This window comes from Seriola aureovittata, chromosome 6 (assembly GCF_021018895.1).
Source record: "Seriola aureovittata isolate HTS-2021-v1 ecotype China chromosome 6, ASM2101889v1, whole genome shotgun sequence".
Lineage (NCBI taxonomy): Eukaryota > Metazoa > Chordata > Actinopteri > Carangiformes > Carangidae > Seriola > Seriola aureovittata.
Window position 1 is genome coordinate 27,206,177 of NC_079369.1, and position 23,121 is coordinate 27,229,297.

The following is a 23,121-nucleotide window of genomic DNA, read 5'->3' on the forward strand; positions in this document are numbered from 1 at the left end:
TTTCAATGCAAAAAGAAAACACAACAAATATTTAGAGGGTCACACCAGAGTGTCTGCACGCTGTGGCACCTTCCTACAGTAACTACAGAGCTCATTCACTGCACGGAGCTGTCGTCCAAAGCGCTTTTTCCAGTCTTTGTTTTCCATTTACTTCCATTTATTCCAACATGTCATAGATTTAAACTGATATTAGACCGATTTAAAAAAAAAAAAAAAAAAAAAGTCTGTGTCGGATATTCAGATAAAAAACAACAGGAACGTCAGTGCGATGACATTTGAAGTCTTTTCATTCTTTAGTGAAATGAATAAAAACCAGTGGCTGTGGGTGAAAATCACCAGTCACATAAAGGTCACATGGTTTGTGGTAAATTAACTAAAATGGGAACAGACTCTGGTTTAATGCAGCTGAATTATTATTTATCATCCGACAACTTTTAATCAAACATGTTCATATTTCTGTGTTGAGGCGTTAGAAATGATGAGCAGCTGTGGAGATGGAGTGACCTGTTGCAGGAGCTCGTTTCTATAAAACTCCTAAAACAAGGACAGAAATGAAAATGTCTTCCTCAGACTGAATTTGAGACGTTTTCAGCTGCTGAGCGTCGCTCTAAAAACCTGAAATTACAACTCATCAGTCTGGATTCTGTTTTTATCACCGCCACACGCTGCGATAACATGCGAACATTTCAATTGTGTATTCAACGTGTTCCTGTAGCAGCTTGTCGTTCACCGTCTGAGTGTGTGTGTCTTGTGTGTGTGTTGTGACTCACAGCAGTAAAGATGCTGGTTCAGGTCCTGGCTCAGAGCGGTCTGGATAAGCTTGGTTTTGTGGTGGTTTTGTGGGTTGAGGAGGAGGCGGAGGGAGGGGTGGGGGGGGGCAGGTGTAACCAACCCTGAACTGGGTCTAATCCACGACATGCCGTCTAACCACATTCCCGCCCTAATAACTGTACAGCTGTGATCAGCCCGAAGCCCCATAATGCACCTTTAATACACCTTTAATCCTCCTCACCGGTGGAGCTGTTTGTGCTCATTCGGTTTCCCTCCGCTCGGCCGTCGGCCTCTTGGTTGGTTGTTTGTTTGGTGTGTTTTTGGTCAGTTGGTGTGTTTTCTTTTTTTTGGGGGGGGGGGGGGGGCTGACAGACCCCCACAGACCCCCACAGACCCACATTCCTGCCTGAGAGCCAAGAAAGAGGCGAGACAGGCTGAGCTGACACTGAGGAGTCTGTGTGGTTCAGAGAGAGACGCTGCTGCAGCCAGAGACCTGAGACTAGAGACCTGAGACCAGAAACTAGAGACCTGAGACTAGACTAGAGACCAGAAACCAGAGACCTGAGACTAGAGACCTGAGACTACAGACCTGAGATTAGAGACCTGAGACTAGACTACAGACCTGAGACTAGAGACCAGAGACCAGACTACAGACATGAGACTAGAGACCTTAGACTAGAGATCTGAGACTAGAGACCTGAGACTAGACTACAGACCTGAGACTACAGACCTGAGACTATAGACCAGAGACCAGACTACAGACCTGAGACTACAGACCTGAGACCAGAAACCAGACTACAGACCTGAGACTAGAGACCTGAGACTAGAGACCTGAGACCAGAGACCAGACTACAGACCTGAGACTAGAGACCTGAGACTAGAGACCTGAGACTAGAGACCAGAGACCAGAGACTAGAGACCTGAGACTAGAGACCTGAGACTACAGACCTGAGACTACAGACCTGAGACTACAGACCTGAGACTAGAGACCTGAGACTAGAGACCAGAGACCAGAGACTAGAGACCAGAAACCAGACTACAATCTATGATGAATCAGTTTATTATTTTTTATCTGAATTCACTTTTTTAAATTTGTTTTCCTTCCTTTCTTCTGTCCTTTACTTCCTCTTCCTTCATTTCTTTTTTCCTCCTTCTTATTTGCTTCTTTTCTTTTTTCCTTCCTGGTGTCCTTGCTACCTCCCTTCCCTCCCTCTTCACGTTTTCTCTTCTTTCCTTCTATATTTCTATATTTATTTCTCTCCTTTCTGTCATTTTGCATCTTTGTCTAAAAAATCTACAAAACCCGATTTTCTTTCTCTGCTTTGCAGCTTCTGTTTTTTATTTTCTTTCACTGACTTTTATTTTGTAAACTCTTTAAAACAAGGGTTTTTATCAGTTCTGGTTTCAACAGTTTTTTCGGATGTTTATAGGATGTTACAACCTCCTGTTCTGCAGCCAAACTTTGGCTTTTTCTAGTGGACGTTTCCAAAGACACCAAATCTGTCAGGATGAACTTTTATCGAACTCGTCCAAAATGATGCAGAAACACCGAGAATGTTTTATTCGATGGTTCAGCTATAAAAGGTGGAGACTGTGGTTGGAATATTTTAGCTTCAGTAGAAGAACATATGTGTGATACAGTCAGTTACAGTGGAATAAAATGACTGTTGTGATCATAAAGTGACTAAAGGTGAAAGTAAACTGTATTTTAAGGTTTAACTTGTTCGTCCCTCTCACCGTGTCTCTCCTTCGTCCTCCAGGATGAATTCCATCCTTTCATCGAAGCCCTGCTGCCCCACGTCCGGGCCTTCGCCTACACATGGTTCAACCTGCAGGCTCGCAAGAGGAAGTACTTCAAGAAGCACGAGAAGCGCATGTCCAAGGAGGAGGAGCGCGCCGTGAAGGACGAGCTGCTCAGCGAGAAGCCCGAGGTCAAACAGAAGTGGGCGTCCCGCCTCCTCGCCAAGCTGCGCAAGGACATCCGACCCGAGTTCAGGGAGGACTTTGTGCTGACGGTGACGGGGAAGAAGCCGCCATGCTGCGTGCTGTCCAACCCCGACCAGAAGGGCAAGATGAGGAGGATCGACTGCCTGCGCCAGGCGGACAAAGTGTGGAGGCTGGACCTGGTCATGGTGATTTTATTCAAAGGGATTCCCCTCGAAAGTACTGACGGGGAGAGGCTGGTAAAGTCTCCTCAGTGTTCGAACCCCAGCCTGTGTGTGCAGCCGCACCACATTGGAGTTTCAGTCAAGGAGCTGGATCTGTACCTGGCCTACTTCGTGCACGCAGGTCAGTCCCTCGCTTTCTTCCTGTTGGCGTGTGTGTGTGTGTGTGTGTGTGTGTGTGTGTGTGCGTGTGTGTGTGTGTGTGTGTGTGTGTGTGTGAGAGAGTGTGTGTGAGTGTGAGAGTGTGTGTGAGTGTGTGTGTGATGCTGCGCTGGTTGTTGTCAGAGGTTGCAGCCTCTGAAAAAACTGTACAGGTGATCTGTGTGATGACCACACCGACACACAAGCTCAAAGATCACGACACACACACACACCGCCTGCAGATCCACAGACTCTCTGGTTGTTATTATCATTATCATAACTATTATTATTATTGTTATTGTTATTATTTCTCTGTGTCTGATTACAGCAGCTTTCCTTTGAGTTCCTTGACTCCTGGGTCTGTAGTTGCATCTTTGAAGCCTTTCAACCCTCAGAGTTCACACCTGATAAACTTTTCATAATATTACAACAAGTCAAAGGAAAATAAGTTTTCATATACATTATGGATGAATTTATTATTTCTCTGGGCCAGTTTTATCACTCAGGAACTTGTGTCACCAGAAAATGGAGCGGTCTGGTATCAGAGTGTGACAGATACATGGACGTGATGATATTAGTTTATTACAGACATATTTTTGTCAGTGTATCAGAGCAGTTTGAATCTGTAGTTGACTCTGTGTCTGTAAATCTCTCAGATGAGATCTCAGATTTTCATTTAGTCCCTGATTGATCGGTTTTCAGGGTCACCAGAGGGCGGGACCTGCAGAGAGCTGCTCATTCATCCTGATCTGTGTGTTGGTTTATCTGTAAATAAGCTGAAATCAGTGGTAATGAGTGGTGACCACGAGAGCTGTGTCCTGCCTCAGTTTTTGGAAATGAGCAAATCTCCTCCAGCAGACGTTGGTCTTTAATCCTGGGTTCATGCGTCAGATCAAGACTCGCTGGTGAACTTATAATAAAACTTCACCTTGCCTTGTGTGGCAGTCAGCTGGAGGATGTAAATGCAGAAGAAGGTGTTATCTGCTGCAGACAGCCATAATTTCATCAGTGGTCAGTAAAGCAGAAGTCTGAGGAGAAGGAAGTGTCTCTGCCAAGAGCTCCTCCTCACGCCGGCTGCCCTCAGCAGAGCAGGTGTGTGTGTGTTTGTGGGTGAGGCTGGCACACCTTTCAGGACCTAAAAAAAAAAAAAAAACCCTCACAATTATCTGCGCGGTGATTGCTCAGCTCCTTTCCTGATTTCCGACTGATTCCAGGAGAAAATGATTTGGCTGGTTGGAGTATCTGAGCGGTGGCAGAGGCTCGTACAGGAGACGTTTGGCAGATGGTTTAAACACTTGGCACAGAGCTCGTTCTAAGTTTGTTGGAGCTTTAGAGTTTTCCTGGAAAAGGAGGACGAGCTCCAGAGAGGCAGGTAAAATTATCCACCGGGTCCAGATTCAGAGTCCGTCACCAGCAGGTCAAAACCGGTCCTTGAACACAGAGTCACCAGAGTTCATCCTTCACTGTGGAATCGGTCGATGACAAGAAACTTCAGCTCGTGGTCTATTTAGCAGCTGTTCTCGCGCTTTCAGTCGTATCCCATGATCATCAGCGGCTGCAGAAGCTGAACAATGAAATAAATGTTTTAAAATGGACTCAACCTGTGATTATGGCAAAAATCCTTATCAGGTTTATTTTGATCAATATTGAGATCACAATTATTTAACACTTTTACTCATTGACTTTGGAAACACCACACATTTATTGAACTTGAAAAAAGTGTTTGACTTATGGAGGATTTTCCTCCATGTTTTTGTGGAGGTCGAGGTTCAGCTGTGATCCGTCAGCAGACACAAACACTGAGCTGAGCGCTCTGGAAAGATCTCCGACCCTGAACCTTAATTACAATCATTTCCTCTGGCAGACTGAAGCCTCTCTGAGCCCGAAGACTGCTCCCATTCTGCTGCTCTGGGTCCAGATCGGCTCTCAGCCCCGGTCTGTGTGTTTTCGCTCTGCGGTCGCAGTAATCAGCTGTGTGCAGGTTCACACTGAGCTCCCTTCAGTCGCCGCTGCTCTGTGGGTTTATTCAGAGGCGGACGAGCAGCCGAGGGTCTTTGAGCTGCGATCTCTGACGTGAAGTTGGTTTTATGTTTGAATAAATTGGTTTTGGTTTTCAGCAGTGGCTGGTTGTGGTCAGAGACACAGAGGGGGGGATCATTTGTGGTGAAGACAGTAGCAGATCTTCACAATCTGTTTGTGTTTGAATTTTCTCTGCTGCTAAATTTAGATTTTACCTTTTTAAAAATGAAAAACTTTCACGGCGAGAGCCTGAAGTCTGCTCATGACAGAGTCGCGGAGTTGGCAGCATTTTGTCTCTTTTGAATGAGGTGAGAGGGAGAAGGCCGAGGCTGAACGCCCACAGAGCTCCCTCCTCCCTCCCCCCCGGTCTCGGTGGAGGAGGATCGGGTTTCGTCCTGCCTCTTATTTAAGGCAGCAGAGCTTTTCTGGAGCAGCGGCGTTGATTAAAAGCCATGTGAAGGCGGGCTGACCTCAGGGCTCGCAGGGCCGGAGGCGGGGTCTGTCGGGGCAGCCCGAGCCGGTAATTAAATTCATCCCCATACCACTGACTCAGGGTGGTGGTGGGGGGGGGGGTGGATAAAGACCAACAGTGTTGCCCTTAGAAACCGCAGCGCACTACCAACCATTTATTATTTAACCCTGTGAACGTGCAGCAGCAGAAACCTCAGAGAGAGAGAGAGTTAGAGATATTTCAGTTTAGTTTGTTTTCACCTGCAAAGACTGAAGAAGATCATCAGTCTCTGTTCACCTGCTGCTTTCTGTCTGCTCAGTTTTTCTGTGTTTTGACTTTTAAACTTATTCTCGAAATATTAAACAATCGGAGTTAAAGTTTGGGGAAAAATAAAACCTCCTCATGGTTCCATCTTACTGTATCTCGACGCGAGATGGTGAAGTTTCGTACTGTGGTTTCAGTCTGGTACAGTCGTACTGGGAAGATATCAGACCTTCACACTTTATTTATTTCTAATAAAAGCATTTTTTTTTCTCATCATTTTACATTTTACTTCAACATTTTGGCAGATTTCTGAGAGTTGCTCTAAATCTAAAGGCCTGAAGTTTTATCACACTTGTCTCTCCCCATGAACAACATGAAGATCATTAGATGGACATTGTTCTGTTTTTTTGACTCTTCATTGGACTTGAAGCTGCTTGAACTTGAACTTGGTCTCAGCTGAAGTGGTCTAGACTAACTATAGTTTATACGGGACCAGACTATTGATTATTTTATCTATTTAGTCTATCTGTAAATGGAATCTGTCATTTTTTAAAGATTAAATCACAATATATGAATATCTCCGTACACTGTGAAACTGTGGGTAGAGTATTTTGTCGACATCACTCACTCTGACCAGGAAGCAGTGATTTAAAAAGGTCTGTTACTCTTTCTGTCTGTTACTGAGTCTCTGATAGAAATAATGATAAAAAATCATCATTGTGGAAATTTAATTTGGACATTAAAAGTTGAAGCTCTAATGTGAATAGAATCAAACTAGATGTTAAACACAGTCATTTATTTAATTTAACTGAGGAAGTGAAGAAACTGAAACTCTGCACCTCCACAGCTGGAACTACGGTAAACAGCTGGACAGGAAGTGACTGCTGAGTCTCTAACAGGTGGAGCTTTTCAAATTAACAGACTTTCACTCACTGCAGTCGACCATGAACAGACACACACACACACACACACACACACACACACACACACACACACACACGGGCAGCAAACCCTCCATTCATAGGTCTGAGCATTTGCTGTGAGTGTTTGGTGTGTGTGTGTGTGTGTGTGTGTGTGTGTTCACCCGGCATCCTCAGAAACAAGTTGGGGGGGTTAAAGGTCAACCCTCCCACCCCCCAACCCCTCTGATTTATGAGCTACCTCACGGCGGCGGGTGTCACTACCGCAGGAACGCTCAACACGTGCTGAAAGGTCAGAGGTGACTGCGTGGAGGTCATGACCCCTATCATCGGGCCATTTAACCTCTAGGATAAACATCTCCCCCCCTCATTAGCAGCCAGTCATGCACACACACACACACCCCCACACAGAGTGTGGAGGCTGTTCTGTGGCGGGAACAAAAGGTGGGAAAAGGTCGACTCTTCCACGTCTGTAATTTAGAGCCATCACAGCCTGAAATAAAGACGTTAACATTTATTACAGATGAGATAATATTTATGTGAGCAGTAAAGTCAATTGTGCATAATTAGAGAGATGGAATCATAAAAGTTTGATAGAAGAGTTTTACATTAACGGTAGTGACTGTGCACAGAAGCAGAGGAGGAGTCAGTCCTCTGACACAGCCTGTCAGTCCTCACACAGGGTTTAGTGTCACCATTATTATACATATATTATATCGACACCCTCTTAAAATAATGGCCTAAGTCATTTTTTCAGGTTTTTCAGGAAACACAAAAAACTCAACAAAAGAGTCACACTTTTGACATAGGCCATTATACAACCGGGGGTAGAATTGCATGTTCCCCTCAACTGAGGATTCAGGCGATTTTACCAGAGGTGGCCAGCATCATGAGGGGGTGATTTAGGCAAAAAAAACATTTTTGTCAAAACATGACTTAGGCCATTATTTTAGGAAGGTGACGATATATTTATACATATATTAGTGCTGCACGATATGTAAAAAATAATTAGAATGCAATTGTGATGTTGTGATTGCGATTGCGATTTCACTGTGAATGATGTTTTTTTTCATTTAATTTTCACTCGAAAAAAATCTAAAAATGATGATGGTGTGATTTTTGTTGGTTTTGTACCAAACAATCATGTTTCTTTCTGGAGCGTCTCTGTAGCAACTCAACGCTCATGATGCTAACAATGCACAACAATGTGACACATTTTACTTTTATCAAAGAAACTGCAGCTCCTGTCATTTGGATATTGCACTTGACCATATTGAGATTCGAATTATATTTCCATTAATCCTGCCTTGTCACCGAACCAACATTAACTGTCTGCCTCTAACAAGAAGTGAGATGTCTGACTCCTCTCAGCTCCACTGTTTCCACAAACATGAGTGAGTCACACTGTTGAACCGTGAACACACACACTGTATTTTATTCGGACTCAGTCCCACACACACTGTCCTGCTGCCACAAATACATACTACAGCACCAAATGTGGATTAATCCGCCTCTGAAAATAGTCCCCAACAGATGCACAGAAACTGTTTAAAATGAAACTTTATATTTATGAGGACTGGGACCTGCTCTCTCACTCGGGTTGTTCCGAATCTCAGTGCATACATGTAGGATGTATGTGTTGCTGTGATTGGTCAGAGCGGTGACTTCACTTGTTTGTCAGGTCGGTTTCTGCAGCAGCACAATGGGAGGATATCTGTGTGTCGGTGTGATAACGAGCCGCCGCTCCAACCTACAGAGTGTGAAGGTTTCCAGAGCCGCCGCCGCCACTGCCGTTAGATATTTATCTTCCCGTCACCTTATACAACCCTGCAGCAAACAGCAAGTGTGTGTGTGTGTGTGTGTATAAAGACGTCTGACCCAGTTCCCTCCGTCCTTCTGAGCTCTTAAAGAGATTTGGAGCTTCGTCTCTGAACTAGTTACTGTAGCTGTGACCAGCCGTCCTCTCAGGCGGCACCACATCCACACACCACTCTCCATCTTCACTTCCTGCAGCCACCGGACCCTCACTCACACACACACTGACACACACTGACACACATTTAACTAAACACACAAACTTTCCCACATAAAACTCGCGTCTCTTGTCTTCAGCTCCATCCTTCCTGGTTCCCTCAGAAGTTCAGACTCTTTTATTTTAAACTCTAGTAAATTCATACTCAGTCTTTCTGGCTGAATACTGGATGATTTCACCTGTGAAAACTTTTCAAAATAGACTCTGTGGCTGAATGAGTCAGTCAGACATCTGCAAACAGTCACAGTAATAACTTTATTTATGTACAAGCAGAACTTTTTATACACAAGTCACATACATGTTTACAGGGGAGGGGGGTCTCACTGGTTTAAACTGCTATTTTAGTTTTACTTTATTTCATGTGCTGTGTGGTGACTGTATAAGTCAGATAAACGTTGTGGAGTAGGGAGTACTTCATGGAAATAACCTCAGTAAGGTGGAAAAACCTGAGGTGGACAGCAGGTCCAGGTCCAGGACTCGACTCCTGTCTACAAGTTGAAGTCTAAAGTCGAGGTCAGGCAGGCAGACAGACAGGCAGACAGACAGACAGACAGACAGACAGACAGACAGACAGACAGACAGACAGACAGACAGACAGACAGGCAGACAGACAGACAGACAGACAGACAGACAGGCAGACAGACAGACAGGCAGACAGACAGACAGACAGTCACACAGACAGGCAGACAGACAGACAGACAGTCACACAGACAGACAGACAGACAGACAGTCACACAGGTAGACAGGCAGGCAGGCAGGCAGTTTAATGACGAACTCAGACACAACAGGTCAGTGGATGATTCTTGGTGTGTGTGTGTGTGTGTGTGTGTGTGTGTGTGTGTGTGTGTGTGTGTGTGTGTGTGTGTGTGTGTGTGTGTGTGTGTGTGTGTGTGTGTGTGTGTGTGTGTGTGTGTGTGTGTGTGTGTGTGTGTGTGTGTGTGTGTGAGAGTGTGTGAGCTTTTCCTTTTCACTGAGAGAAACGGAATCTGCCAACATGTCTGTGGTGGCTGTTGGCTCGTCTCCTCTTACAGACGCTTTATGTTTCCTCCTCCTCCTCCTCTTCTTCTTCTCTTCTTGCTGCTGCTCACCAGTCGTCATGTGGAGCTGTTTAAGGCGAATGTGGTGTAAAACCACAGAGTCTGTTGTGGTTCGTGAAGTACACACTGCGACCACGGGAACACCCCCCCAACCCACCACCAACCAACACACACACACACACCACACACACACACACACACACACACACCATTCACGGTCAATGAGCTTGGAGCTCATTCATGAAAACAAACTGTTGTAGCTGCAGGTCGACCTCAGACTGAAGCTTCATCTCACACAGACGAAGAATAAACTTCAGCTATGCAGAAAAGTCACAGACACGAGCAGCAGCAGCAGCAGCAGCAGGTTGAGTTGGTTTGTGTCCAGCTGAAGGAAAAGACAGTGTAAAACAAACAGAGTCAGAGTCAAGTGTTTGGACTGAAGCACCTGGAGCGACACCAGCAGAGATCTGAGCAGAGATCTGAGCCGGTCTCACTGATGCACGTCAGAGCAACAAAGCTGAAGCTGACAGACGATGTCATCAACCAAACCAACAAACATGTATTGATTATTGATCTTTTGATCTTTTGTGGCTCAAAGCTGAAAATGAAGCTTCAAATAAACATCCTCACAAATCAACGTATTATTTGAGCTAGAGGTGTAACGATTCTCCAAATCCCCAGTTCAGGTCAGAGCTTCCTTTTTTTTCTTTTCTTTTTTTTTTTTTTTTTTAAATCTTCTGATATTATGACACGACATCATCATGTATCATCATGCATCACGGTCTCAGTTTCAGAATCGTTCCACTTCTGATTTCAACCCTCGCCTGTTTTTGCTCCATGCTTGCTGTTGGCCTCACCCAAAGCTTGATGGGAACTGTAGTTGCAAAACTCCGAAGATGTTTATTCCAAAGAGAAATAACAACAGGACTGATGAACCATCAATACATTCATTCCTGAAGTCCTGACTCTCTCCTCTGTCCATTCATATACGGACATTTACTTTCTGAACCGGTGTCTTCCTGTTGTTTACGTCTGTATCTGTGTTTTCTCATTAGTCTCATTAGGGCAGCGCTCATTGGTTAAACTCAACAAAACAACACAGAAGGATCTTTTTCCTCTGAACAGTGCCTATTTAAGATTTCATGTTATACAGAAATACTTTTGAGAACTCACAGTACCACTTAACAAAAGGAATTACCTTATAAAGGATTTATAAATTGATTATAATTAATTGATAATTAAAACCATATAAATAATAAATAAACAAGTTATAACACAGTTTTCATACATTGATGCAGGCTCACTATTTGGCAAGATCAAGTTAATGCTTACTACTCATTAATCTTACTAATGAGTTACTACCATTTATAACCGGTAAAAGGAGCCTTATTGTAACTCGTTAAGAAATGATGATGTGTTTACACTTTACATTAAGGCTCCTTTTACTAGTTATAAATGGTAGTAACTCATTAGTAAGATTAATGAGTAGTAAGCATTAATTTGATCTTACCAAATAGTGATACTCAATTTATGAAAACTGTTTTATAATTTCTTTATAATTGTTTATTTCTGATTTATAAAGTGTTAAAAACAAACGAATGAGCTGATTATAAATCATTTATGAATCCTTTATAAGGGTAGTGTTACAGTACAGTAGTAACTGACCTGTTTCTTAGTATTCTGACTTGTCCTGAAAAACTTCTCATTCTTCTCAAAATAATATAAAACACAGTTAAACCTTGTGGCTGATTTTTCAAAAACATAAGTGAAATTACAGGGTCAGACGCTGAAGACATCAGTGGTTTGATTTAACACAGTGACTGTCTGCATAGAAATATACAGGAGAGTTTGACAAAATGAAAGTAGTTTCTACACATGAGGCATGAAACAGGAGCTGAACACAGTAAATATCTGGAGCTGTGAGTGTTTTCCACTTCAGAGCCTTCAGGTTGGTATTGTCGGTGTCTCTCTCTCCCCCCCCCCCCCCCCCCCCCCCCCTGCGAGGCAGATATCAGCTGATCCCTCGGCGTGCGGTGCGGTAAAGTCAGGTAATCCGGTTTAAAGTGTATTGTCAACGCTGAGCTCTCCGAGGATTTCCCTGCAAATATTCCAGTTTGGAACATATTTCTGCTCTCGCAGCGACACGAGAGGGTGTTAGAGCTGACTGATCCCTGAACACAACACACACACACACACACACACACACACACACACACACAGAGCTCAGGCAGCATGTTTCTCTGCCACTGTCTCTGTTGATTTATGGCGTCTGAACTTGAACCTGGACATTGATAAAAATAAACAACACTTTGCTTTGTCTCGTTCAGGACCAGATCTAATTCTGATCCTCCTGATCCTCCTGATCCTCCTCTGTGTGGGAGAGACTGCAGGTCTTCACGGGTTCAGGACTTTAGACTGAAGGAAAAGTTCTGTCCCAACCTGTTTAAATTGATTTTCAAAATAAAAACTAACCTGATATGAAATAGACCTGAGGACAGCCAGACCTGATCCAGGAGATGTGGGACCTGATATATATATATATATATATATATATTTATATGTATGTGAGATGTTGAAGCACCACATGATTAGAGCTGATTGAGTCCACTTGGATCCACTCTGGTCTTATAATTATTGACACACAGCCCGATCCCTGCAGCAAAACAACAAGAGGACCCTATCAGACCAGATCTGACTGGACGTCACTGGGACGTATCTGGACTCAGGTCCTGGCTCCGGTCTCTGGTACCAGGCTGATAGAGGAGCAGAAGCTCCATGTTGTGCAGAGTAAAGTCTTTATGTCCAATGCAGGTTTTGTGGACAAAGTCCTGGTTCTGGAGCTCCGCTCTCTGATCCCACTGAGACTTAAACATGTCAGTCACGTCAGAAAACGAAGACGATGATACTTGGGTAGAAAATGAATATTGTGATGTTCATCATCACGTTGAGCCCTCTTTAACCTTCTGTCTCCATTTCATTTCTTTTCACATTTTCTCTTTCCTCGTGTTTCCTTTGTTTTTTTGTCTTGTTTTCTTATCTTTTTTGTTTCTGTTACTTTTTCTCTTTCTGTCCTCTCATTTCTTTCTTCTTCTTATTTCTCCACTCAGAAACATTCCTCTCCTCTGCCCTGATCTCTGACATGTACACACACACACGCACTCGCCCACACACACACACACGCACGCACGTGCGCCCACACACACACACAGACACACACACATACACACACACTCACCACACATACACACACACACACACACACACACACACACACACACACACACAGTCCTCTAAAGGTCATCCTAACTGTCTTTTTGTGGAGGTCGTCCTGCAGGAATGTTGCTGCGTTGCCGGTGGTGAGTTGTGCCGGCTGCTGAGAATAACCGTCTCTGTTGCTAAGGACTGGGGGGGTGGGGGTCGTTCTTAGCAACAGAAAACCCCTCACCCGAGCCCCCTCGGCAGTCCAGACTCTGCCTGTCTCTGTGCCAGCCGTGCCAACAAAATGGAGTCTGGCCCCTGTTCAGTGTTTTGTTCGTGGTGAAGCTGTAGAAAAATTGAGCTGCTGTTTTCCACAGAGACGAACAGAGTCAGAGTCACAGCTTCAGTCAGAAAGAGAAACTAAACTGTGACAGAGAAACGCCCCAAAACAAGTAAAGTTAACATCCTACAGACGGAACGAGCAGGGAAATGAAGTCAAGTATTAAAAATAAAAGTCCTGATTTTACAGAATGGTCCTTTTTGAAGGGTTAAAGGTCATCAGCAGTTAATGAGTCTGCTGCTTCGGCCTGTTACAAACTGAAGTAGAAAACAAAAGGTCGTTTAACTTTACTCTAATGAAAGATGCCATCCAGTTGCATTGTGGGACTTGTAGTTCCAGTGTTTTTGAAGTTTGACCTGAACTAGAGACTAAAAGTCAAGATGAATCATCCTTTTTAAAATCTGGTCAAGTCTCCAAACTTCATGGAAGTGAAACATTTCACTTCTGGAATAAACCTTTAAAATACTGATGAGTGAAGCTGGTGGTAGTGTCACTGAGCCCAAACAGGAAGTTTTTACCATCAAACAAAAACATTGAATTAAAATGTTAATCTATACAGTTAAAATTAAAGTAATTTAATTTATTGAAGCCAAACTTCTAAACACTATTTAATTGTACTGAATTATTTTCACCTCTGTAAAAAGCTGTTTCTCAGCGCTGAAGGAAACTGGACCTGAACAGTTTCCTTCATGTAGCAGTTAGCATGAGCTGGATGGTCTTCACACACACATCTGTACAGAGACGATACACTGCAACCAACAAATGTCCAAACACATATTTTCTTTGTATATTTTACATTTCACCTCGGTGTGTTTTTGCACTGTAACACAAGACGTTTTAAAAATATTTCCTCCAGAGAACTTCCATGTCTGTTCTTGTCAGACGTTGTGTCGATGATCAGTCACGTTTTTATTTCCAGTTTCAGATCTGGAGAGTTCCCCTCCTCTGACCTTTAGTGACCTCTGATCATGAACCCAGGGACACTGTAGATTCATTTTGACTGAACCTGTGACCCACTTACTTTGTGTAAGAGTATGTGTGTGTGTGTGTTTCTGTTTGTCTGGGTGTCCGTCCATCTTGAAAGGCTTAGTGAGAGAGCTGTGTGCCAAAAAATCCCATAAACCCTCTCACTCACATACATACATACACACACACGCACACACACACCCTCCCATTGTGTGTGGAGCCGTGGGGACGCTGCTGTGTGAACTGAACGTCGACATGAACCAGGACAGCTGTGAGCGTCTGCAGGGAAAGTCTCCACAGATGGTGGAAGCAGAGAAACTCCAAAGCGCCGTATGGCTGCTGAAAAATAGACGAAGGAGGAGAAGAAGAAGAAGAAGAAGAAGAAGAATCGGGTCAGAGTGATGACGCCATTGCGCCGTTCAGCTCGTCTTTGCTTGGCGAGATCGAGGTGGAGATTGTTGTGAAGAGTCTGATGCGATGAGTCGCCATTCAGAGATTCAGTCTTCACTATTTCACTTTTAATATTTTTCAGATACGTTACGTATCATTTTTGGATATTTGACTGATAGTTTTTGTATATCGAAAAAATACATTGCAGATATTTTGTGTGAACAATATTTAAAACTCAGATACAGATTTTACAGGACGATGTCCCCTGAAATAAATTCAGACTACAGTGTAACCTCCTGATGTTGTATCTAGATAGTTTGATGTCTGAATTGTGGAGACGTAATGTGAATGTGCTACACAGGAGAAATCCCTGTCTCTCTGACCCGGAGCTCGTTAGTTAGGATTTGATTAGAACAATTACTTGATTAATTATTCTCTGAATATTCAGCAGTTTTTTGGGAAGGCTTGGCAGCTCGGCACGACACGTGGACACAAACGTAAAACTTCTCCTCACATCTTAGAACCAGGTTTCTGTGGTTTTTGTTTTCATTGAACATTCAACAACTAAATGTGTGGAAGAGTTGATTTTAGAGGAGTGGACTAAAAGTCGAGCTCCTCTCGTGGGTGGAGGAGGTGAAGGAGGAGGGAGAGTCTCTGCTTGTCTCTGAGGATGAGGATGGTCATCAGTAGGTCGACCAGATGCCTGAGAGAGAGAGGGAAAGAAGGAGGGAGAGCGAGCATCCCTCAGACTGCAGGCGGACGGTCGAGCTCTTTGCATATTTGAGGAAAAACTGTCCGAGTGTTTGGCCTGAGTCCAAGAGGTGAAGCACAAAGAGCTCTTTTTGTGGAACCAGGACCCCTGCTCTTTTGTTTCTGTGTTTGTTGGTGTGTGTGTGTGTGTGTGTGTGTGTGTGTGTGTGTCTGTCTGTCTGTCTGTCTGTCTGCAGTCCACAACGTCAGATGTTCATTTTTAATTATTGACAAGTGAGGGATTAGTGGAGGTGGAGGTTGGGGAGCTGATAACTGAATTATTGAACTGTTTCTTTCCAGCGCTGCCCTCGGTCGCTGCGTCTGTGAGCCGGTGTGAGAGTTAGTGTTGGGTTGGGGTGGGGTGGGAGGTGTTAGTGGCGGTTGGGGGGTGTTGGAGCGGGGAGGATAATGAGGCTGTGGCGGCTCGTCGTGCCAAGCCACAAGGCGCTGGCAACCGCTGAATCCCTCGCTGTTTATCTCCACAGAGCCGCCGTAGACGCCGCTGCGGTCGGGAAGGAAAACTCCTAAAAAAAAATTACAAGTCAGCGCTGATCCAGGACATGGTCCAGGACCTGAGAGGAGAGGGGTGTGGGTCTGTTAAAGATGATACAGCTCCAGATATATTTAGTGTATCAGAGGAGAACTGAGCTCTCTGTGCAGCTGCAGAGGACAGAGCTCCTCAAAACCAGGGTTCGTTTGTTTTGTTCACCTGTTATTATTGTTGTTAACTCGGGTTGGGTCTGTCTGATGGTTAATGTTTGAAGTTGACCTTTCACCTCTTGAGGACAGTTCTTTCTCTTCCTGCAGTGACTGGTTCTTTAAAGCTTCACTGTGACGTTTGTAATTGTCTGCTGAGCTCACCTTAAGTCTCAGTTTAACACCTGGACGCACCTGCGGGACATATGACAGCACAACTGGTTAAGAGCCAATCAGGATCCAGCGTGACACTTAAACAAGTGTGATGTAGAAACTTGAAGCCTCCAAGTCATGAACTCTGAAGGTGAAGAGTAGATGTGATTTTAATCATTTTTAATCAAACTTTTTTTTGTTGAAAAATCATATCAGACAGTGATTACTGTTCAGCGCATATGTCTGGATCTTTTACTGTCTGTCACTGCAGGTTTTCAGACTATTGATCTCGATTCTGACCTGTGTTCAATTTTTATCAACCACAACTTATTCCTTCACTCACCTCAGACTCTTCTCTTTAAGCCTCAGTACTTTTTGTATCTGAGTATCATTGACTGTCCAGTACTGAGATCTGACATCAGTCTGTTCACTCTTCATATGATCAGATATTTCCTGATTCAAATCGCTTTACTCATGTCAGACCGTCTTTTATAGTTCTTCCCTTTCTGCTTGTGCGTACACAAATTTTAATATTTCAACTTTGTCGAAATATGTTTCTCAAATTTTATCATCAAATAGATACTAGTGCTAAGCTAATATTAGCAGCTGCATCTGCTTATTAGCGTCTCCAAAGCTCTCAAAAAACACTGGAACCTACATTTCCCATAATGCAACTGGACAGCGTCTTTTTTTTTTGCATGATATGCAAAAAAAATATATTGTGATTTAATTTGGTAAGATGTTTTTTTAATTTAATTTTCAATGAAAAAATCGAAAAATGATGATGGTGGGATTTTTGTTGGTCTTGTACCAAACAATCATGTTCCTTTACGTCTGGAGAAGAAGATTTGTAGTCTGGAGCTTCTCTGTAGCAACACAACACTGATGATGCTAACAATGCCCAACAATGTGACACATTTTACCTTCATCAAAGAAACTGCTGTTCCTGTGATTTGGATTTTGTAGGCCATATTGAGATTACGATTATATTTCAATTAATTGTGCAGTTCTAGTCTTACATCAGACCCTCGCTGTATGTTAGACAGTGCTGTCTTCAGTCCTTGATTATTGATTGATTATTTTGTCCCGGGATCAGTTGATTAACGTGTGGTGGCCTGTCCCTTTAAAACAGGAGCTCCAGTCGTGTTGCTGAAGAGACTGAGCTGCGTTCACAGTCTCTTTAACAGCTTCTTTGAGTCTGTGATCCTTCATGTTGTTTTCTGATGTCTGTTACAACACAGGCAGTGTGATGTCCTGCTCCTCAGTAATAGATACCACACCTTTTGTGAATCGCTGCTGCTGCTACCTCTCTCTGTATGTGTGTGTGTGTGTGTGTGTGTGTGTGTGTGTGTGTGTGCACGCTCACCCAGGTTGTCAGCTCGTTAGCGTTGTGTGATCGGTGCGTCCGACTCCTCCGCAGGCGGCCCTCAGCGGGGCCCTCAGCGGGGCCCTCAGCGGGGCCTCTGTTTTATTCACGCACTTGAAGCAGAAAACTGTTTTCAGAGTCGAGACAAAAGCTCCACTTGATTAAGCTGCGAGAGTGTCTGGGAACGTCGGCCCCGGTGACCGAGCTAATTGGTAAAACCTACCCCTCTCTCATCCACCCACCCCCCACCCCCACCCCGGGGTCTCCCACACTTTAAACACCACCATCTCCTCCATTGTTGGTTTCTTTTTTTTTTTTTCCTTTTTTTTTTTTTTTAACTCACTGGCTGTTGTTACACTTCTTCTCTGATTCAAAGCACAATCCAATTACAGTACAGTCACTGTACTGAGAGGGAGGGGGAGGAGGGAGGAGGAGGAGAGGGGAGGAACCGAGAGGGGAGAGGAGGAAACAAGAGAGGAGGGAATAAGAGAGGATGGGAGGAAACGAAAGGAGCGGAAATGAGAGGAGATGAGGAAATAAGGGAGGAGAGGAGTGGAGGAAACAAGAGGAAAGGAGAGGAGGAAACATGGGGGTGCAGAGTCATATGTTCTCCTCTTTTTCTTCTCTGAGTGTAAAACTCTGGGAAACAGGAAGTGGTTGGTGAATCATCGCTCCGTTGAGCAGGAAGTTCTCATGGTTTATGACTCATCCACTGAGTGATCACTTTATTAGGAACACCACACTGACACTGGGTACTTCCTCTGCTGAAGTCCATGGATTCAGAGCATGTGCTGCCTCAGCAGAATCCAGATCCATCAGGTCTTCACCTGTCCAGTGTTGTTCTGTGTCCACTGCAGCCTCAGGTTTCTGGTCTTAGTGACAGGAAGTGGAACCAATCAGTTAACGTTGTTTCTCTGACTGTTCCACAACCTTATTACTGTTACCGTGACGATGAAGGTCTGGTACACCTGTATCAGAGGGGCGGGACAAACCTGTGTGTTGTTTAGGTCTGAGGACCTGTTGACAGAGAGTTAGAGGGTGGTTAGACACCACGATCTAAAGTCAGATAAACCGAATCAGTGACACCATCAGCTATTTGACCCCACTGACCTCACCGCAGTGCCCTGGAGCAAGGCAGCCCCCCCCCCCCCGTCTTTCTGTAGGACAAACAAACAGGACTCTGATGATAAGAGTATAGATTGTCCTGCTGATGGACGGGGTTTCCAAAGGATGACAGCAGGGGTCGACTGCTCAGTGGTCACACACACACACACACACACACACACACACACACACACACACACACACACACACACACACACACACAGAGGACCTTCCCTCTGCTGCTGCCACTCTCTCTCTCTCTCCACACATAGCCCCCCCCCTCCCCTCCCCCCTCTATAACCCGCTCTGCGGCTTCCTGCTAATTAAATTCCTGCGCTGTCCATTAGACGGATAGAGTGAGCGGGACTGCTGACTCAACACAGGTAGGGCAGCTCCTCGCCGTAATGGCTCAGAGAGCTCGAGTGCCCGAGCAATTCATTTGGCCGCCCCGTTTTACACATCCCTGGGTCACCGCAGGCTTTCAAGGGTGCAGGGAGAAGAGAGAGAGAGAGGGGGGAGAGGGTGAGGAGGGGGGGGGTTATAAGCTAATACCGTCAAAACGCTTTAATTCTAAAACGGACACTCGGCAAGGCTGTGTCCTCTAAAATGTACTGACATGCTCTTTCTATAGGCGCTCTCTCTCTCTCTCCCTCTCTCTCTCCCTCTCTCTCTGCACACTGCTCGGCTGCAGGACTTGTTCTCTTCACCTGTTTGTTGGTGGATTTTGTTTTTTAGAATCAGTTTCCGTTTCAGCCTCAACAAGTCGTCACACCTGAACCCGGGCTCAGTGGACTCCCTTCACTCCCTGAAAGAAATCGACGTTGTGGCGTTCACACACTCCATATTTGGATTTAGATAGTCTTCACTCCGCCTTCGAGTGTGGCCGTTTGATTTCTGACTTTGCCGTACGTCTAATAGAGTGTAAGTCAGTCCTCACAGGTCAGGTATTGTTAGTCTGAGACAACTGAAACTACTTGGTTAAGATGAGAGAAAGATGGTGGTCACTGTTAATAGAAACCAACTGTGACTGTTGCCGGGAGACAGGAAGTGAACAGTGGTCTCTCCTGTGGCAACATCTGATTCTTGAGGCTCTATAACGAAGATGTACGTCCTCCTTTTCTCTTTGATCTCTCTGGTTAATGTTGGTTAAATTTGGGTTAAGATTAGAGAAGTGTGGCGGTCACTGTTGGTGACGTTATAAGAGCTTTGTGCTGCTTCCTCCGTTGTCTCTGAGAGATGAAGCATTAGGTTGGGCATTTTTCTCATGAGGACTTTCACCAACACAAAGATATTTTTCAGGAAACACTGGTGATGTGGAGACGGTGCGTTCAGTGACTCTGGTACCAGCGCAGTTTGTTTGAGCGTCTCTGTGATTGTACGGAACAGAAGCAGCCTGTCAGACAGGTGTGTTTGTGAACAGAGTGTATCTGAGCTGCAGGTGAAACTGTCTGAGTTTATTTTATGTTTATGAAGCTTTTCGTTAGATTCAGACTGATCGAGTCACTGTCGTCCGGTTTGAACTGATCAATAACTAGATGTTAAATATTATTTCAAAGCAATTCATCTCTGCAAATTCCCTTTAATATAAACAGTGTCCCTCACATTTCTCAGTTTAACTGCAAACTGTAAGTTCACAGAAATGCCTCTTTAATATACACCATCTTAAATTCTTGCGACAAAGTTAATGATTATTTAGTTATCAACATTTTCTTCTTGGTTTTGGTCAATAAATGATCAAATTCAGCAGTTTTATCCATAAAAGTCACATTCTTCATCTTCATAAGACAAGTTTAAGTGATTTCTGAAGTGCACAGATCCGCTGAAGCAGGGTTAAAGTTTTGGTCGTGGCTGTGATTCCACACAGGAAACACTCACATGGTGATTTCCTGGATTTGTGTGGAATGAATGAGGATCTGAAGGTTTGAATGTCGTCAGGTTGGTGAATCTGCAGCTCAGTGTTTTCTCCTGTCTGTCCCTGCTGTAACTTCACACCCTCCTCGTCCCTCCCACCCTCTGAGGGGGGTGGGGGTGCTCAGGCCTGTATGCAAGACGCAGCAAGTACTATTTAGGAAGTGACAGCTAATAAACAATGAAGAATATACGTGAGCGCTGCAGGACGGACGGACGGACAGAGGGGAGGAGGAGAGGAGCTGCTGACTGGACGCTCCGCCACCTCCGTCACACGACACATATTCTCATCTACAACCTCTGTGACACTGAAGAGTCGTTCACAGCGCAGCGAATCACACAGCTTCAGGTGGGGAGGGGGGGGTTAGAGGAGGTGTCCCGTGTTCCTGCAGTATCAGTGTTACAATGTCAGCTCAGTGTTTGAGTCCTCAGGACAAACAAGACGTCTGACAAGACCCGTTTGCTAAAAGTCGGCTGTCGGAGATCAGGGGTTTGACATGAGGTTAGATTCCTACAGAGTCTCGTTAAGTACACGAACAGACCAAAGGAAGAAAGAGAGGAAAAGAAGAAGAAAGAAAAGTCGTGACCTCATCTTCTGTTTGGTGACACATGAATCCAGGTTTAACAGTTATAATTTAATAATACGTCAGAGGTTAAAGTCAGTCTGTAACTTTAAGAGATGAACTACATTTCCCAGAGAGCATCACTGTAAGACATGTGCAGAGGTGAGGAGAGAGGTCAGATTTTTAGCCCTGAATTTGAATTGAACTCATTTTGGTTCATTGTTTGTTCCTCCTCCATTGTGATGGCCGCTGAGGCTCATGGGAAGTGTAGTTTGAGTCAGTTGTCCTGCGTTTCTGCCCGAGGTGAACGGTTGTTTGCAACGTTCACCGCTCATAATCCGCATCAGGGATTGGTCGGCTCTTTGTTTTTTCCCAGCAGCCCCCGGGAGGTTCTCAGGCCTCCTCCTCCTCTTCCTCCTCCTTCATCCTTGGCCTCCTCTATTATGTTTCCCAAGAACAAGGGGAGCCCCCCCCCCCACATCCTTGAAGATACGCTCTTAAATTCCCGCTTCTCACCTCCCCTCCACCTCCACCCCCCACCCCTCCAACTGCGAACAAACAAGAAATTAGAAAAAACAACAACAACAACGCGCCGCGTCCTCTTCTTCCTTATTAGCATGTCAATCGCTGCTCAGCCTCTCTGTTCTCCCTCCATCACTTGGTGTGTGTGTGTGTGTGTGTGTGTGTGTTTGTGTGTGTGGCTTTCTTCCTCCTCTTCTTCGTCACACTTTCATCCAAAAAAAACGATCTGGAGCTGAAAGAGGACAGAAGAGAAGCAGGAGAGGATGGAGGGAGGAAGGGAAGAGAGGAGGGAAGGATGAGGATAAGAGGATAGAGAAACTAGGGAAGGAAGGGAAGAGGAGGGAACGGATAAAGGAATGATGAGGGATGGAGGGTATGAAGATGGAGGAAGAAACAAGGAAGAAAAAGTGGATTTCTGAAGGAGGGAAGTGGGAAGGATGGTTAGAAATGAGGAAAGAAGAGAGAGAAGGGAGGATGAATAAACGGAGGGAAGCAGAGGAGTGCAGCTGCCTCCTCATTCCCACAGTCTGTCTTCCTCCAGGCTGGTTTGTTCTGGTCCAGACTTCATTCACTTTTCGCCTAATTAACATCTCATCTGCATAACTTGTTGCTGCCCCCCCTCCTCCCCCCTCCCTGAAACAATGGCCGCCAGACCGAAGAGAGACTTAATCCAGAAAGCCTCTGTGGTGCAGATAAAAGCGATCTGTGCTGTCGAACCACTCGCCTTTCTCCCTGCCAATTAAAACTCCTCTCAGCGGCGGCGGCTCTCATACGCCGCCTCGCAGCTCGCGGGTCACACCATCCACCGACAGGGTGTGTGTGTGTGTGTGTGTGTGTGTGTGTGTGTGTGTGTGTGTGTGTGTGTGTGTGTGTGTGTGTGTGTGTGTGTGTGTGTGTGAAAGATGCTTCGCTCCTTGACCTCAGTTTGGAGCTTTTACATTTTATTTCCACAGTGAGTTTCTCGGTGCAGGTGTTGAAATTCCTCTGAAGATCCTGCAGGTTTTGGAGGATCTGCGAGGACTCAGGGGTCGTGTGAATCTGCGGTGTTTTGTTTTGCCTCAGATTGAATCCTGCTGTTGATATGTTGCAGTGGATTTATGATTCAAACAACAGAGTAAACGTGTCACTGAGCGGGTAGAAGGTGAGCAGAGGGTTGGAGGTGGAGAGGTGTGTGTGTGTGTGTGTGTGGGGGGGGGGGTGCGAGGAGGGTTTCCAGGTTCCAGGATCTCCTGGAGATGTGAGCCAGATGTTGGAGCGCCGGGGTTTGGTTGGCAAGCTGTCACAACCCCTGCCTCGACACACACACACACACACACACACACACACACACACACACACACACACACACACGACTACAGTTCCTGA

General features: G+C 45.0%; 1 protein-coding gene across 10 annotated transcripts in view; it reads left to right on the forward strand.

The window, feature by feature from the left end:
* nfia (nuclear factor I/A) overlaps window positions 1-23,121 on the forward strand; it is a 179,966-nt gene that overhangs the window by 60,292 nt on the left and 96,553 nt on the right. For all 10 annotated transcript variants that reach the window (XM_056378689.1, XM_056378690.1, XM_056378694.1 and 7 more), the window contains exon 2: window positions 2,532-3,060. In XM_056378689.1, the coding sequence (XP_056234664.1) occupies window positions 2,532-3,060 (529 nt within the window). The remainder of the gene's footprint in view (window positions 1-2,531; window positions 3,061-23,121) is intronic.